The sequence below is a fragment of the Filicampus tigris genome, chromosome 1 (assembly GCF_054856515.1).
Source record: "Filicampus tigris isolate MCC_2025a chromosome 1, RoL_Ftig_1.0, whole genome shotgun sequence".
Lineage (NCBI taxonomy): Eukaryota > Metazoa > Chordata > Actinopteri > Syngnathiformes > Syngnathidae > Filicampus > Filicampus tigris.
The window spans coordinates 8,607,635-8,625,259 of NC_141217.1; the positions used below are offsets into that span (position 1 = coordinate 8,607,635).

Genomic DNA, 17,625 nt, shown 5'->3' on the forward strand with positions numbered 1-17,625 from the left:
ATGTTATGTTGTGGGTGTTTATGATTCTGTCAAGCTCACATATCAGATTAATATTAAAATTCCACATGCCGTAGTCTACAATACAGACAGCAAATTATCTTAGTGTACCTCTGTTAAAACAATACAAGGGGAGGAAATCAAATAGGAAAGTTGTCTTAAACGTGACCAACCCTTGCTTTAACATACTGCCAATGGTGGTATGTTTACAATTTTATATTTAAATTGCTGAGGTTTTATAAGAATCATGAGAGCTATTAGTCTTTTTAGGAAGTCAATGACAAAGTGAATTGCTGGGAGCTACCACTGAAAAACCTGTCTTGCGGTCTACTTCGACATGTAAAACAAGTGCTGTCATATTAAAATGCATGTTCGTCTGTGACGGTAGTAGAAATGATGCTAATAATAAGTGTAAGCAACAGGCTGGGAAAAGATGCTTGATAGCTAAAATTCCACTCAAACTCATGTTGCATGCTTTATGCTCTGCATTAACTTTTGTGTGATTCATTAAACCCAATCATCCAAATTACCTCTGAAGTGCACAGGTTTATTCTGGAAGTTTTAATCATACTGGAAATGTTTCCACTGCACAAAACACTGTTGACCGTAATCAAGCAGAAACAAAGCAAACGCCTGCCAATCAGCTCCAAAAAAGGTTTTCTCAAACAACATGGAGGTCAGGTAATGGTTTTCAGTGACTGACAATGTGTCATAGGAGTGTAATATTACAGCCCTGCCTCCAGGCCCTTGCCCGGACCTGCAGCCAATGGCAGTTCACCCCAGTCTCCTCCCACAGCAACAGGCGCTTTAAAACTCCTCACTAGTCCCATCTCTTCCTATCCACTCTGGTCTCTCTTCCCTCTGCTGGCCTGCCTGCCTCGTCAACCTTCACTCAAAAAGCAAAAAAAACCCCTCAAGCTCAACAATGGCAGCCAGTTACAAGACCAGCTCGTACACCGTGAGGAGCTCCAACGCCCCGAGGAACTTCAGCAGCAGCTCCTACTCCGGATCGGGAGGGATCTCCTCCCGCAAGAGCTACACCGTCAGGAGTTCCTACGGGGGTGGCCAAAGGGGATTCGGAGGGGCCGGCATCACCAGCGGCAGCGTCTATGGTCTCGGCTCCAGCATGGGCGCATCGGGCATGGCCTTTGGGGGTAGCATGGGACTCGGCCAGGCGCCCATCACCGCCGTGAGTGTGAACAAGAGTCTGCTGACCCCGCTCAACTTGTCCATCGACCCCACCATCCAGGCTGTCCGCACCCAGGAGAAGGAGCAGATCAAGACCCTCAACAATCGCTTTGCCTCCTTCATTGACAAGGTAAGCACAACAATTACAGCAGAGTAGCGGACACTCATTTAAATCCTCTGTCTGCACATGCATTCGTTTTAACGGTGGGATCCACTCGTGCAGAAACTGGCTCCCGAACACAAATGAGAGCAAGCCAGATAGCGAAGGGCGTGTCGGGCCACAGCACACATTACCTTGGGATTGGTTTCCTCCCTTTAGCTCGGGTGGGGCCCTTTCTTACTTCTCACTGGCCCCCTCCACTGGACTTTAGAACGCCGAGTGCAACTGGCCCAAAGCACACACCATTTTATCTACAGAATCCATGCAAATCTAAGGACCGTGTGACTGCATTAGGCCACGGCAGTGGGTTAATATTTAAAAAGGCCTGCTGGTTTCATGTTCTGCACGACAGCAGCTGCGAAGCTCAATAGTGCAGCAAGGCCAAACTTACTACCTTGTGTGGCAAGTCCAAAAGTTATCCACGAGGCCAACAATTCTCTGATGTCTGCAAATTAGATTCCCCCGTGGACCCTAATCCCAAACAGTTCTGTCACACCTTTAGCTTGGTTAAATATTTACTCTTCTCTCTCTGTCTCTCTCTCTCGCTCTCGCTCTCTATCTGCCGGCAGATGAAACTTTGCTCCAACCCACTTTCCTCTGCCTCTCCCTTCATTTGCCTGCAAAAGGCTTCACTTGCAAAACAGGAAGGCACAGGGGTGATGGGTTAACTTACGCTGTTCCTCCATCAGACGCTTTTTCCAGTCAGACTAACATCAGCCCCGATCCCCCCTCCGTCCCCCCTCCCCCTCATCCCGTCGGGATGCATGTACTACGTCAGGCCTTCCTTTCTAAAAAGGCAACCTGCAAAGCTCCAAAGACAGATAAGATCAACAAAGACTATAGAAGGCAAACAGGAGGCATGAAGAGGTTGATGGATGCTAAGAGGTGGCAGGGGTATTTATAATATTAGTGAAACTCATCAAAATATTTAGTTCAAGCCAGTTTTCCATTTTTATTTACATGGAAAGTAATTGCCTTCATTCAGAACTGTAAACCGTATCTTTTTTTTTTGTTTCGGTGAAATCCATTAAACCACATTTTAAGATGATATATTCTATATCTTAGGTCATTCTTGCCCATAAACACAAATATACGCAAAAATAAACCATACAGCATGTGTGTCTATACACAGTCATTACTTACGTATAAGTTGTTCCTGCGTCATTCATCGTGTCTTGGTGTTTTTTTTCTCTTCCTCAGGTGCGCTTCCTTGAGCAGCAGAACAAAATGCTGGAGACCAAGTGGAACCTGCTGCAGGGCCAGACCACCACGCGCTCCAACATCGACGCCATGTTTGAGGCCTACATCAGCAACCTGCGCAGACAGCTCGACAGCCTGGGCAACGACAAGATGAAGCTGGAGGCCGACCTGCACAACATGCAGGGCCTGGTGGAGGACTTCAAGAACAAGTGAGTGGCACCACAGAAAAAATAAACAAAAAAACATTGGTCATAAGCACTGCACAGGTCTCCAATGCAAACACTTAATGTGTTGTTGGTGTTCATTCTTTGTTTCCGCAACCGGCTGAGTTTAGCAGACACTCATGGGAGCTAGTGGGATGGATGACTTGCACCTCCTAGTGCTACACTTGTGTATAACTCACCTATCAGACTCATGTGGAGTATTTATGAGCACCCTTTTTGTATGGCAGGTATGAAGATGAGATCAACAAGCGTACAGAGTGTGAGAATGACTTCGTCCTCATCAAGAAGGTCAGTTGGATTCAATTCAATTGAATTTAAAGCATCAAACAAGAATGAAAGTTGACTTGAGGTCGTCACTAGAGACAGAATATACTACAAATACTAATGCGTTTCTGTCAACTGAAAATAATTTTTTTTTTGTGTCACCAAATTCTGTTTTTCACTAAAAAGAGGAGAAGGGCAGCACGTTGACCTAGTGTTAGCAGTCAGTCTCACACTTCTTGGTTTTCAATCTTGTTTGGGGCCTTTTTGAGTCATGTGTGCATGTTCTCCCTGAGCTTGCATGTATTTTTTTAGGGTACTCTGACTTTATTTTCTTCCTCATTAAACAAATAAAGAAATAAAAAAACATGCATATGAAAACAAAATTGTGCATGGATGTGAGTGTGACTGGTTGTTTGTCTATAACTGTGATTGGCTGGCTAATGGGTGGACTAATCAGGATTAGTGTTTTATAGCAAATGGATGGATGGAACAAAAAGGTCACACTTGTTGCTTTTTTCTAGGGGAAGAAGTAAAATTAATAAAAGAAAAGACATGCTAGAAAATAAAAACAAGCCCTAAAAATTATAATAATCCATCCATTATCCATACCTGGAGCCGATCCCAGCTGTCTTCGGGCAGTAGGCGGGGGACACCCTGAATTGGTTGCCAGCCAGCACACAGAGACAAACAAACATCCACTCTCACACTCACACTCACACCTAGGGGCAATTTAGAGTGTCCAATCAATTTACCATGCATGTTCTTGGAATGTGGGAGGAAACCGGAGTACCCGGAGAAAACCCACGCCGGCACGGGGAGAACAAAATTCTAATAATGTTGCATGTAATTATATGCAAGACTATTTTAACAGATATGTTACCTACGTATTTTCACTTAAATCATCTTTTGGTCTTGAAAAACTGTCATCAATTCCCTTCCTGCATTCCCCCATAACAATGGATCCTTTAAAATGTTGCTTCAGTGTCCAAACCGAATACAATCTTGTATTTTCTCTAGGATGTTGACGAGGCCTACATGAATAAGGTTGAGCTGGAGGCCAAGCTGGAAAGTTTGACAGACGAGATCAACTTCCTCAGGTCCATCTATGAGGAGGTATGGAAACTGAACTATTTCCTTAAGCACTCGCCATTCATATGATCGTTGCTGGTTTTTCTGTTTTCTACATTGCTTGTCTTTGCAGCCTTAGATGGCATTCTTTAGCATGGCGGAGTTAAATACTTTGTTTATGTTCTTATCTAGGAGCTGCGTGAACTCCAGAGCCAGATCAAGGACACATCAGTCATTGTGGAGATGGACAACAGCCGTAACCTGGACATGGACGCCATCGTAGCAGAGGTGAAGGCTCAGTACGAGGACATTGCCAACCGCACCCGCGCTGAGGCAGAGACATGGTATAAGACCAAGGTAAAGAGGAACTTTTGGGCTATTCTCATCCCGTTTCATCAATGTCCGAATGAGAGTAAGATGTTTTTTTGGTCATGCTCATCCAAAGCTTCTCTCGTTTGTTTTGGCGATTATCCTTTAGTATGAGGAGATGCAGACATCCGCCAACAGATACGGAGATGACCTGAGGGCTACCAGGACAGAGATTGCCGACCTTAACCGCATGATCCAGAGGCTGACATCCGAGATTGATGGCGTTAAAGGACAGGTATGGATGACTCTTCCGCTTCGCACATGAAACCCAAGTGATCAGAAGAAGTGCGGTCACCTTCATTGTTTTGACCCTCTCCCAGCGTGCCAACCTGGAGGCTCAGATCGCTGAGGCCGAGGAGCGCGGCGAGCTGGCGGTTAAGGACGCCAAGGCCCGCATCAAAGATTTGGAGGATGCCTTGCAGAGAGCCAAGCAGGACATGGCCCGCCAGATCCGCGAGTACCAGGACCTGATGAACGTCAAGTTGGCTCTGGACATCGAGATCGCCACCTACAGGAAGCTGTTGGAGGGCGAGGAGGACAGGCTGGTAAACGGCATCAAGGCCATCAACATCTCCAAACAGAGCAGTAAGTGTTGCTCCGATTAGAAAACACTTTGGTGACTCGTCTAACACTGGGTAGACCACATAACAGGAAAACCGTAGCACTTGTTCTTGCTTTCGGCAACTTTTTAAAGTTTTTCTTTCAAAAGGCAATTTTGTGAATTGCAAAGGCAACAAAATAATGACTCGTTATACAACTTGAGTTGTGTCAATTAAGTCAATTAAGTTATGTCTAATATTTATAGTCAAATATATGCAGTAACAGTAGTTCCGTGGCCACTTACTGTGAGACAGAATTCACAGGGCGGAGTCAAATAAACATGCACCAGGGGAAATTTCCCACAAAACAGCACAAAAGGGATAATACGTTTACTTACACTCATTCATCACAAAACCGAATCCATGCTCTGTATTAAATATAAAATGCACGTGGAAACAAGAATAAAAAGTCAGAGGGATAGACAGACAAGTGAATTTTAAAGAAAAACACCACTATTCGGCCAGCAAAGGGGTCTTGCTGGGCCTGATCAATGACAACTGCATTTTAACCTTCCTATGTTTCCACAGCAAGCTATGGCGGCATGGACACACTGAAGAGCGGCTACTCCAGCTCCTACGCCAGCGGTTACAGCAGCGGCGGCTACGGCAGCGGCGGCTACGGCAGCGGCGGCTACGGCAGCGGCTCCTACAGCAGCGGCGGCTACGGCAGCGGCAGCGGCAGCACCGGCTTTAGCAGCGGTAGCGGCTACAGCACCCAGACCAAGAAGAACGTGGTCATCAAGATGATCGAGACCAAGGACGGCCGAGTGGTGTCTGAGTCCTCTGAGGTCATCGAGGATTGAGCTAGTGTCGTTTCAAGGCAACTCAGCGTGCTCTGATAGCCCTTTGTCCTCTGGTAGTTTTTACACTTACATTTCAACTCCCACCTAACTTTTTGTTATTAACATGTCTGAAGCTTGCCAGTCACTCCCGTAGAGCCTTAAACAAAAAGCAATAAAGTTTCCTTACACTACCAATTACCTGAAAGGGACCAAAGAATCTATTTTGTATGTCTGATACTTGAGTGTTGTCTCTGAAAGTGACGTTAAAGTGAAGGCAAATCCGAAATTTGAATATACGCAACAGCTACTCCACTCACAAAGGACTGCTCCCCCTCTGGTGAACAGTGGTGTTGTCGAAGGAATGTGAACGGAAGTGTCGATGGTCTAACTAATGTCTATAAAAATACCTGCTAACAGTAGGTAGTGCATGTCTTCCCCGTGCGTGTCCTGTAACCGTTTGACCTCCCAGGAGAGCGCCCACATGATAGTGCAGTACTGAGGTGCTGTTTTTGCTACCACACCAAATAAAAATGTGTCTCAACATATTGTGTTGGTTTCCATTTCAACAACTCACACATCACATGATACAGTGTTACAATAAATGGAACCCCCAAAATGCCAGGTACTCAAAGTAAAATGAATAAAGAAGAAAAAATAGCTAGCCTGTTGCAGAAATAATCATTTTAAATAATTACTCACAGATGTTAATAATAATAATAAAAATATTAATAATAATAATAATTTCACAGCTGTAACAGGAACATTGACAGCATCAATATCCCCTCCCGTACTTATTTAAAGGGCCCTGCCTGTTATGCAAGGCTGTCACTATTGAATATTTTTAGAATCTATTACTCTATTGATTAGTCCATTGATTAATTGAATAATCGGATCAAAAAAATTGTACTACAAAACCATTTCTCACAATTACTGTTCATTCACCAATTATTGTTGTTTATTTGGTATTGTTTAGTGATTTAAAAAAAACAACAACTAAACAACACATAAGCAAAATCACAATAGAGGGATTGATGCACTCAAAATCTATTTTGAAACAGATTCAGTTAATGGTTCACTAATTGCTTTAGTGAACCAGCTTTAGTGGTCTTTCCGCCATCCTCTGTTCGCGATCTAAGCACCCTTCCATCCTCATCCCTCCGTCCTTATTCATAAAAATAATTGTCCTCCCTCCGTCCGTCCTTGTCTTTTAAAGCGCTTCCGTCCTTAGATTCCGTCGGTGCCCTCAAAAACAACACAAAAAAAACGGCCGTGCATGACATTATTTCAAGCTCATTGGCTGGCTAATTTCCTATGCACATCCGCTTACCAGCCGGGAGTATCCTGAGTGGATTGAATTGTTTAACCAAGATAGCTTTTAACTGCCAGCAACCATCGTCGTAATGTGATAATGATAAGATGATGATGCGCACCGGAGCAAGCCAGGGTACATGAGAAGAATATTTAAGTTTGCATAATAGCACAAGACTATTGGATTTTGTTGCATGTTTTCACTTTTTATTGTGTTATTTCGCAATAAAAAACATTCATTCATTCATTCATTATCCATACCGCTTATCCTCACAAGGGGAGGGGGGCGTGCTGGAGCCTATCCCAGCTGTCTTTGGGCAGTAGGCAGGGGACACCCTGAACTGGTTGCCAGCCAATCGCAGGGCACACAGAGACAAACAAACATCCGCGCTCACAATCACACCTAGGGGCAATTTATAGTGTCCAATAAACTTACCATGCATGTTTTTGGAATGTGGGAGGAAACCGGAGTACCCGGAGGAAACCCACGCAGGCACGGGGAGAACATGCAAACTCCACACAGGGAGGCCGGAGCCAGGATCGAACCCACGACCTCTGAACTGTGAGGCGGACGTGCTAACCAGTCGATCACCGTGCCGCCCGCAATAAAAAACAATGATTGCAAAATAAGTCAATGTTATTTTAGGAGGAGAACAAACGTCTTCCACTTCAGATTCACATTTTTTTTTGCGGGGGGGAGGGTGGTCGGCGGCGGGCGGGTCGGCCGACGGAATGTAAGGACGTAAGCACTTTAAAAGGACGGATGGAGACAGAGGATGATAATTTTTATGAATAAGGATGGAGGGACAAGGACGGAAGGGTACCCAGGTCGTGGATGGAGGACGGACCTGCAAAAAAGGGTTAAGTGCCTAGCTCTGTCATTTTCCATGTTGGGACCTACAGTATTTGTGTTATACTGTATATGTTATAAGTTTCTGTTTTCAGGCTCACTGTTTTCACAAATGGGCAAAACAACATTGTACCACTGTGGGTATAGAAGGCTTCTGTCTGTCGCAAGTGTCCGTAGTCAAGGGATTTTGTTGACCAAATAAAATGCTATGCCAAACATGTTTATGTCAAAATGGGAAAGTTCAGCTTTTAGAATCCAAATACTTTGTTGCAAAGTCCAACCCACCATTTTAGTTTACAGGTTACAAAGAGACCCTTGGCATTTACAAGCGAGATTCTTAAGAAGAGACCGCAGTGGCTGCCGAGGAACCGCCATATGGCTGCACATTCGTCTTTCCATAGCTTTGTTGCATTCTTCTTTTGGGTGGCCTGCATAAAGGAAAAAACTCCAAGCGCTCTGTGAAACTGAGATACAAAGTCTACTTTGTATTAGCCAAACTGTAGTAAAAGCCATCAGTCCATAATGGCTGTTGTTTCTGTTTCCACTATACGAAAGAAGTTCTTACGTAACACCTTAAAGAATGGAGCAATGAATCCAATTTGCGTTTTATTTTTTCTCCGGGGGGTAAACAAACCACTAAAGTCTTTCAAATGTACACCAACTAGGATGCAAACAGACACAAACTTAATTTGAATCAGAAACAACTTGCACCTGTGAACCTGCGGGGACACCATATCTCATGTATTACGCAGCCTGTGGAAATGTGTTATTGTGTAGAAAAGCAGGTACTGAAACTGAAACACGTATTGACACCGAAAAAGATTACATTGAAAAATAAAATACACATATTAAACATATATTGCTCATCCCTCCTCTATTTTTTCAGTGTTAAGTTTTTCAATTTCCACTTTCTGCATTTCACTGTAATTTATTTTTCTGAAGACTGACTTTGGAAAAAAAAAAGAAAATATCTAAATAAAATGTTGCATTTTTTGCATGTATTTTATTTTTTCAATGCAATCTATATTTTGAACAATGCCAAATTTTATTTTCAGTGCCAGAACGGCAGGGTCCTGGCTCCATAATATAAATGTAAATGGATAACAATGGAATTATTACCACAAACTAAGAAAAAAACAACTGTTTAGTGACAATCAAATGGGAACGTTATGAAAAGAAAATATTACCTCCTGAGGGTTGGTTGATATTTCAAAGTTAACACGTGCAAATGACCACTAGGCTGCAGCAGCTACCGTGAAACTGGAGTTCTGTTGTCCTTCACATCAGCACACCTGCACAACCTGATGACAACTAGTGTTACTGTATAAGTTTTAGTTTTTTTTTTTAAACACCTACAGAGAACTTTAATCCATCCCATAATATTATTCTTATTGTAGATAGAGTGTACAGGCATGTTGAATGTAGCTACTCCAAAATATTAGGAACACTTCTTTATATGATGTAGTTGATGTTTGACGCCACAGCAAATTAAATATTTTGTTAAAGAAATGTGAAAGTGCTAATCAGCACTGCAATGTTTTTTGTAATGAAGCTTTGGCAATTACACAACAATCACATTATGATTGTTAATAACATTGACAAGTGCAAGTGTTTCACACGATCATGACATGTTCAAAGAGATTATGGCTGAAAATTTTGAACAGAAGAAAGGAAGAAGTAATTTTAAGAAGAATGCTATCAAGGGTGGAGCACAGCATGTAGAGGCATGCATGTACTTAAATGTAATTCTGTTTCCAGAAGAAGATAAAGTGAATCATACCATCATATCCACCTGAAACCAAAAGAAAAGCAATCCTGAATCGTTAGTCAGGTTGACATATTTTATGTATGTGTGAGAATGAAGCAGAGAGGGATAAGCCAAAAATAATTACAGTCATTGAAAATGGAGTGTAAACGTTAGTGTATGTCATACTGTTTGAAAAGTAGTGTGCAAATGGTCATGCACTTGACTATTTTAGGTTGGCGTTAAATTGAATATAAGTGCACTAAATGGAGAACCAAACAATGCAATAAAGAGGGTGAGGAATACAGTACATTTTGCATTGCTGTTTTTTTGTCACAAAACTTTATGGAGAAGTGGAAAGAACATATTTCAGATTTATTCCTGCTCAGCGAACATCGATGTAAATGTCAGTGTGTACCCTGTCATTGACCGGTGACCGATTCAGGGTCTAGCCTGCCTTTTGTCTTCACAGCTATGTGGGATGAACTGCAGCTTTCCCATCATCCAAAACATGATCGGCAGTCAAAAATGGAGTGATGGATGATCAGTAGCAAGAAAAATACCTTATAAGGTGTGCATCGGCTTACCAGAGTAATTTCCTCACATGCCTGAGTGCGAACGTAGACAGGGCCCACCCCGGTTTGACTCCAACATTTGGGATTGGATTGTACAAAAATAAATAACAGTGATGCCTGGTTTAATTTAGGAATATTATCTAGTATTTGACTTGTCAGTGAAAGAGAGATTTTATCCACACACAGCATACTTTGTTTCAAAAGTCAACCTTGATCAGGCTGCTTACAGTCTGATTGATGCCACTGATGCCTGTAGGCAAGGCTTGTATTTTTTTGTGCCACTGCTAGCAAAAAGCAGGTCGAGACAAGACAGCATAATTGCTCAGCTCATATGGAAAAGCGGCCGGAGGAGGAGGAGACGAGAGGTTACATTTGGTGGTAGTCAGGACCTGCAGAGTGCTTTTGAAGTGGTATAAAAGTGATAGTGACAGAAAAGGAATGGAATGATCAATGACGGTGACACACGGATTCCCCAGATGTACACCTGCACAAGTGAACGGGATCCAATACAACAGTTGTATGGATCATTGTGCATTTACAAAGAAAATAATGCCCAGCTATCATTCACACAGTTTGATTGCGCTAAAACTGAAAGACTGAAAGACACGTATATCTACGTAGGCTATACTGGAAAAATAATTTCCATAATTTCCAGTTTAATATTAAAGCCAACGTCAAACTCTAAAAGGGTTCTGGCGGTTTTGGCTTTCCTTGACAATAAAGCAACATCATGCAACCAACTCTATGATACATTTGTCATAAATATACTTAATGTCCATTCTGATTGCTCGCTCGTCAACACTATTCTGCACACATCCGCATGGGGACCCATTTGCCGGGTCACTGACGATTGTTATGATATGCTCTTAAAACCAGACTTTACACCGACCTAATCGAGTATATCGAAGTCAATCAATATTTAGCATTTTATGCAAGATTGGTGATCGACTGTAATGTCATAGTTTGCGCGATCTATCAGTGAGGTCATTGATTGGCTCTGTGAAATAAGACGTTACATCAAACACACTCTCATTCACTCTGAGGTCACTCTGTGCTGCCATAGTGCGTATGTGAGCCCGAAAGCTAATCTATTTTTGGCCTTGTCGGGTGTCTTGTGGGCAGAAAGCTTTTGTGTTGGGATGTCACGCATCTGAGCCCTCGGCCATCCAATCACAAATAGCGTTCATGTGAATTTTTTTCCGACTGGCAAAAAATCTGCAATCCATTTTATTTACGTCAAAAAAAAAACCTAGCTACATTCTGTGTGTTATTTATTCATTTATTTTCTTCATTAATGTCTGAGAAGTAGATGTTGCGAACATGTAAACATTACAGGCCCTCTTTTCGTTCCCAGTGCAAATCTAGCGCAAAGCCCAGTCTAACTGTATGCATGGGTGGGGTTGTCGTTGTTTCGGTATTTTGCTAGAATTAGCGCTGGTAGAAGTTGTCCGTAACAGGGCGTTTGCGTTTGTGGAATGGAAGTAGTCTTTTGTCAGCCAATCCTAGTGGCATACCTTATTTACATCAAAATCAGGGCAGTCGGAGGTGCAGTATGCAAGAGTACGCCATGCTTGTCATTGCAGAAACAGAAATAGACTTGCTGAGCTCAAGCTCTCCTCTTGCGAGGCTGAAACGCCCAGTGAGGCATAGCGTGCCTACCAAATTCACACACACGCTGAACTGGACCATTCCCCAAATGACGATGCGCCCATTTTTACACCGAGCACAGACAACCTTCTGTTACCCAATTGTTGGATGAGTCTGGGGCGGGGCAACTCAATGCACGAATTGCCCGGACAGGCGCAACACGGCCCCAAACACACTCGACTAGACTTGCACTGGCATGAAAATGAAGTTGGGGTGGGGCGGCCGTCATGCTGTTCGACCGGCCCGGAAGTAGACCAGCACCTTTTCTCCAAATTCCCGATGGCCAGCACGCCCCTGGTCTGAAGCATCTGCATTTGTCAAGATTTATCCTCCACTACAGTGGCATAAAATAGCATTTCATCACCATATCAACAAGTGATTCCAAAGTACAGTACGTAGGAGAGCAGATAAAACACACAGGACATTGCTGTTCATATTCCATAAAATGTAGCAAAAATGTTTTTCTACGAAAAAAAGAAAGTACTGTTTTTTTTGTTTTGGATGATTCATTTTCCAGCTAATATATTATAATCCACCCATATTACCATGATTCATTATTAAAATCTCACAACTGAAAAAAAAATTGAGGTGGACCATCTAATAGAAAAAAATGCTTCAGTAACATTCCATGCATTGGTGTGTTACTTGTGTTTCTTGGCAGATTTCAAAGTTAAAGGTTTCTAATCCATCTTCTGCTGCTTATCCGGCGTGGGGTTGCCGGGGCAGTAACCTATGCAGGGAAGCCCAGACTTCCCTCTCTGCAGGAACTCAAACTGAGGGTTTCCCAAGGAGTTCCAAGCCAGTTGGGAGACAGTCTCTGGTGTAGGTCTTCTGCGATGCTTCCTCATCCCCGGAACACCTCACCAAGTAGGCTTCCAGAAGTAGTAACAGGTGCCCGAGCTACCCCATCTGGCTCCTTTCGGTGTGGAGCAGCAGGAGCTGAGCCCTTCCAGGATGACCAAGCTTCTCACCCCATCTCTGAGGATAGCCTGGCAACTCATTTCGGCCATTTGTATCCATCATATTGTTTTTTGGTCATGATAGGTGAAGGTGGGAACATACTGTAAATCGACAGCTTAGCCTTTCTCCTCAGTTTCTTCTTCACCACACCCGATACAGACTTCTGCACCACTGCAGACGTTGCACTGACCCGCCTGTTGATCTCTACCTCCATTCTTCCTTCAGTTGTGAACAAGACCCTGAGATACTTGAACTCCTCCATTTGGAGCAAGACACCAAAATCACATATACAATCAAACTCCCACCTTTCTGTCACACCTTTGTTCACTGGTCAGTACTTCATTCTCTCTAAGGTGCTTTCTGATTCGTCATAGACATCTCTCACTTGGCGCGTCCGCCTGTGTACACTAAGATTTATGCTAGCATTGACTCAATATATCCAGCGTTAGCCAAACTTGGGAGCTGTTGTGTCTGTGGATTGTGCTTTTCCTGTCCCTTTGACCCTCCGTCACTCTACTGCACTTATGAGCATTAATATCAGAGCTGGGCATCATCTATCCGTCTATAACTTCTGGGCGGTATTTCCGGCCGACCCACATGGTCGCGCTCTGTCCCTCATCAGCGACAGCCAATCGGCGTCGAGACATAATTTTCCTGTTAAATGCAGGCGTCGCACAAGCAGACACACGGTCAAATAAAGAAAAAAGTAAAAACAACAGACACACGCCCCGCGTGGTGATTGGTGAAATGAAAACAAAAAGGGGCACATGTCATTGCCATGCCATCTGTGGGACCGAAAGGTATGCAAAACAGTTTTATTTTTTTTATTTGTTTGGCTGCGTGTCAGGAGTGGGGCACTTGAGTGTGACGTGATACCAGTAAAGTCCATTCTCAAAGTCGTTTGGCTGACTAGGACCAACCGGCAGAGCTGGGCATTTTACTAAAAATTGACCGTCCGTTATTCGTCATCCGCCTGCACGGGTACCCTTCCGTCATCCATCATTCGCCTTTTGGGGGGAGGGGGGGGGGGGGGGGGGGCTGGGGGATATTACCTGCCTCCTATAGGCCGGTCCACTTCTGATTTTAAATGGGCTTCTGTCACCGATTCTGACTGCAAACTTCAATTGCCCAACCCAAACCCCCTCTGTGACTCTGCGGCATGGAAGCCTGTTCACAGACTGGTCCCTCACTCAAATCTGTCGCCCGAGCAACATCAACTCACTTGAGCTCTCGCCGCGCTCGCCACTGCCATCAAAGTCTCGCAACGAAAAATAGGCTAAAGACGGACTACAGACGAAAGACGGATGAAATCCATTTGCTTTCGACTATGCTTAGTCCATCTGTTCTTTTATTTTTCCGGTCATTCTTCAACCGTCAGCAAAACGGGCGCCCATCATAGGCGGATAGACGGACCGGTCTGTCACATAGAAGGAATGCACAGCTCTACCGACCGGGTGGGTCTGAGATATTGACAGGAACTCATAGATAGACTAAAGCACAGATGAATGACCACCTCTGATGAATATTATCATGAACATGTACTCATTGTATTCATTGTTATTCGTTGTGTTTTTGTAAAACTCAAACAGTGTTTCTGTAGCTTTAATTACAGCTCACAGGCTTAAAAGAGCATGTCAAATGAGGTAAGATTAAAAGAATGCGAATGAAGGAGATTTTCATTGTGTTCATTTCTGCTATGCTTGGAGGTGTGGTTTTACCTTGAGGTGGTTTGCATTCTTTAATGACAGTTCTGGCCCATTAATGGCCCCCAAAACCAAGCCCTACCTAAGGTCTTGAGGTAGAGTAAGTGGAAATCTGTAAATCAGTAACGCAAGAGAATTCTAAAGCATTCATAAGTAAAAAGTTAAGTATAAGTCTTCATGTTGAGGCAAGATCATATGTATTTAGGTGGGAACGAGTACCTTCTTTTTGGCTTCTGAATCACGTTTAGAAATCAGGCTCACAAGAGATTGTTTAACCAGGTGCTGTCCATTCCCTTGATATTACATGACAACTGAACCATATGATATTTACTATTGAGTTGGCATTTGGAGGCCGCTACCAAAATGAAGCCATCGATGAAAGCCAGCAATGGACCAAAAGGAAAAAAACTTCATTTCTAAGAGATAAGTAAAAACCAAGTTGTAGCCAAACAGCAGGTTTCCTCCATTCTTACAAAGAGGACAACTGAAGTGAATAATGGCAGCATCGCTTTCAAAATCTACAATCTGGAGTCACCTTTATGGATGTAATTACAGAGGGTTGACAACAACACACAAATGACAGGGAACATGCACAGGAAAATCAGAATCGGTATTGTGAAAATGCACTCACACACACACGCACACATACACACACATATAAAAGCTTGCAATGTTCTGGAATCACATTATTTGGACAGATTAAAAAGATGATGAAAAAAGAAATCTACAGAGAGGGAAAGGAACAGCTCACGATCCAACGCATACTACATCCCAGGCAAAGTAAGGCAGAAAGTGTTTTGGCATGGACATGTACGGCTCCAAATGGATTCTGTTCACTATTTATTTTCTGTTGCTGGTTTGGCTGTTGACAGAGGTATGAACAATTTCGAACTTCTAGGATAATACCCTAGTCACCCATCCATTAATTTTCTATCTTGAATCGCTGTTAACTTCGCAAGAGGTGTACAGCCTGGACTGGTCACCAGTCAATCAAAGGGTATGTACAAACAAACCATTCGCAATTATATTCACACCTATGGACAATTTAGATTGACTTGAGTCAAGAGAGTTGTCAATTAAGCCACCACACATATTTTTGGGATGAGGAAGTAAACCAGAGTGCCTGGAGAAAGCCCACAAATACAGGAGGAACATGGATATTCCACACAGGAATATTTATACGAAAATTCAAACGCAGATCTGCTGACCGTGAGGCAGACATTCTTACCTGACTTCACCATGCTGCTGTCTCTGCTCAAATTCATAGACGAAATAAATAAATAATATACATTTAAAAAAAGAGAGCTGAAGCAACTGCACTTCACACTGCAGATGAATAATGACCCAAACAAATGGTGAAGGCAACTCAAAACCTTTTGAGGGAAAGAAATGGAATATTGAGCCATGGCCCAATCAGTTGCTTTATCTCCATGCTCTTCACTCACCGAAGACTCAAGTAAAGGCAGTAAGATTCGCAAACAAGCAGCAACAGAATGTGGCTGCAGAATTTGAAGCCTTTAAACAGTGTCATTTGCAGATCAGCCACATAATAATTAAATGCACCCACTAGCCATTAAAGTTGTATTTTTGCCCTATATAAAAGGTGGTGACACAGTTTGAAGTATAACAAACCACTAATTTCAATGTAAAAACTCCCATCCTGAGCAGTACAATTCACAAGTAAAGAAATGAGCATGTAGTTTGTCTCCAGGGAAAGTAGCGGGCCGCAGTCAGCTTGCAGCTGCAATGAGTGTTATATAACAGCTGAGCTTGAAGCAAGTTGTCTCATGCAGCGGCACTAAGCAGGTAGAGGCACAGCACGACTGAACCAATAGCTTAATAAATAATCTCCCCTTCTAGTTTAAATTCACAAAGTTAGCGTGATTTATGTGTTGGCACAGCCTACTTGTCAGATTGCCTGAAGGTGCTGATATGCTATCTGCTACTCATTTTTACCGATTGTGCAACTTTGCTTGCAACGTGTTAAACCTCCATTACATACGCTGCATGCAATGAAAACTGCACTCTTGTCTGGTACACTTTTGTAGTTTCCAGCACCCTTTAAATATCACACAGATTATTCTTCAAATTCCCAACCAAAATAACAGGCGCAGCAATGAAGATAATCTGAATTTGCTATTATTTTATTGCATCGTGCCAACTTGCTGCTTGGCAAATTTGTGAGGCACAATCATGTTTGTTGCAAAGATCAGTATTTTAACCAGAAAATGGCATATTCTATTCATTCTGCTGCACCACATAGCAGTGGAAAAAAACACATAAAATTTGGGGTGTTCATTTTGCAAGATTTTCATTCAGTGCTTAGTGCATTAACCATGAAACCGTAAACTACTTTGACAACCAGTACTGCTGTCGCGGGTACAAGTGATGAGTTCTAACGGCCCATGACTGACAGGGGCCATAGAAAATAACATTTTCAGTCTGTAGCATTTCGGGGCTCAGTGTGATATTTTTTTCACTTCATGTCCATAAAATGAATTCTGAATGTCTTAGCCACCCATTCACGTTAGCGTATCTTTCTTTTTTTTTTCTTTTTTTCTATGTTGAAATAAAAGGAGCAAAGAAATAACTGAGCTAGGCTCATATTCTGCTCTGCATGTTCAGCTTTGCCACTTTGCTCTTGGCTACTGTGGTGAAGGGTGTGGTTGACAATGTTTGAGATGTCAAGAAAGGCTTTCTCATTGGCAATAGACTCACATTTGTACGTCACAGGCTGCAGTGCTACTGTTATTTGCGTTATCTCTGTATGTTTACCACTGCATTACAGTAAATAACCTTTGCTTTTGGCAACACTCAGGCTAGGTTCACACCGCAGGGAAATGCGACCCAGATCCGATTTTTTTTTGCCCTTATGTGACCTGTATCAGATTTTTTTCTGACAGTCTGAACGGCTCAATTCCGATTTTTTCAAATCCGACCTAGGTCGCTTTCAAGTGGTCCTAAATCAGATACATATCCGATTTTTT

The 17,625-nt window shown here is 42.9% G+C and overlaps 1 protein-coding gene across 1 annotated transcript; it reads left to right on the forward strand.

Moving 5' to 3' along the window:
* The first annotated feature begins 898 nt into the window (after positions 1–898).
* krt8 (keratin 8) lies at positions 899–6,394 on the forward strand. The gene is made up of 8 exons (XM_086050584.1): positions 899–1,315; positions 2,546–2,754; positions 2,997–3,057; positions 4,051–4,146; positions 4,294–4,458; positions 4,580–4,705; positions 4,791–5,055; positions 5,598–6,394. Exons 1-8 carry the CDS (start codon positions 923–925, stop codon positions 5,870–5,872), a joined length of 1,590 nt encoding a protein of 529 aa, XP_085906710.1. The 5' UTR covers positions 899–922; the 3' UTR covers positions 5,873–6,394.
* The last annotated feature ends 11,231 nt before the right edge of the window (positions 6,395–17,625 follow it).

Excerpts from the sequence above, each read along its gene's own strand:
- krt8 (XM_086050584.1), top strand. The coding sequence starts at position 923 with ATGGCAGCCAGTTACAAGACCAGCTCGTACACCGTGAGGAGCTCCAAC. Across the intron at positions 2,755-2,996 it reads GTGGAGGACTTCAAGAACAA|GTATGAAGATGAGATCAACA; the intron begins GTGAGTGGCACC and ends TTTGTATGGCAG. Across the intron at positions 3,058-4,050 it reads ACTTCGTCCTCATCAAGAAG|GATGTTGACGAGGCCTACAT; the intron begins GTCAGTTGGATT and ends TATTTTCTCTAG.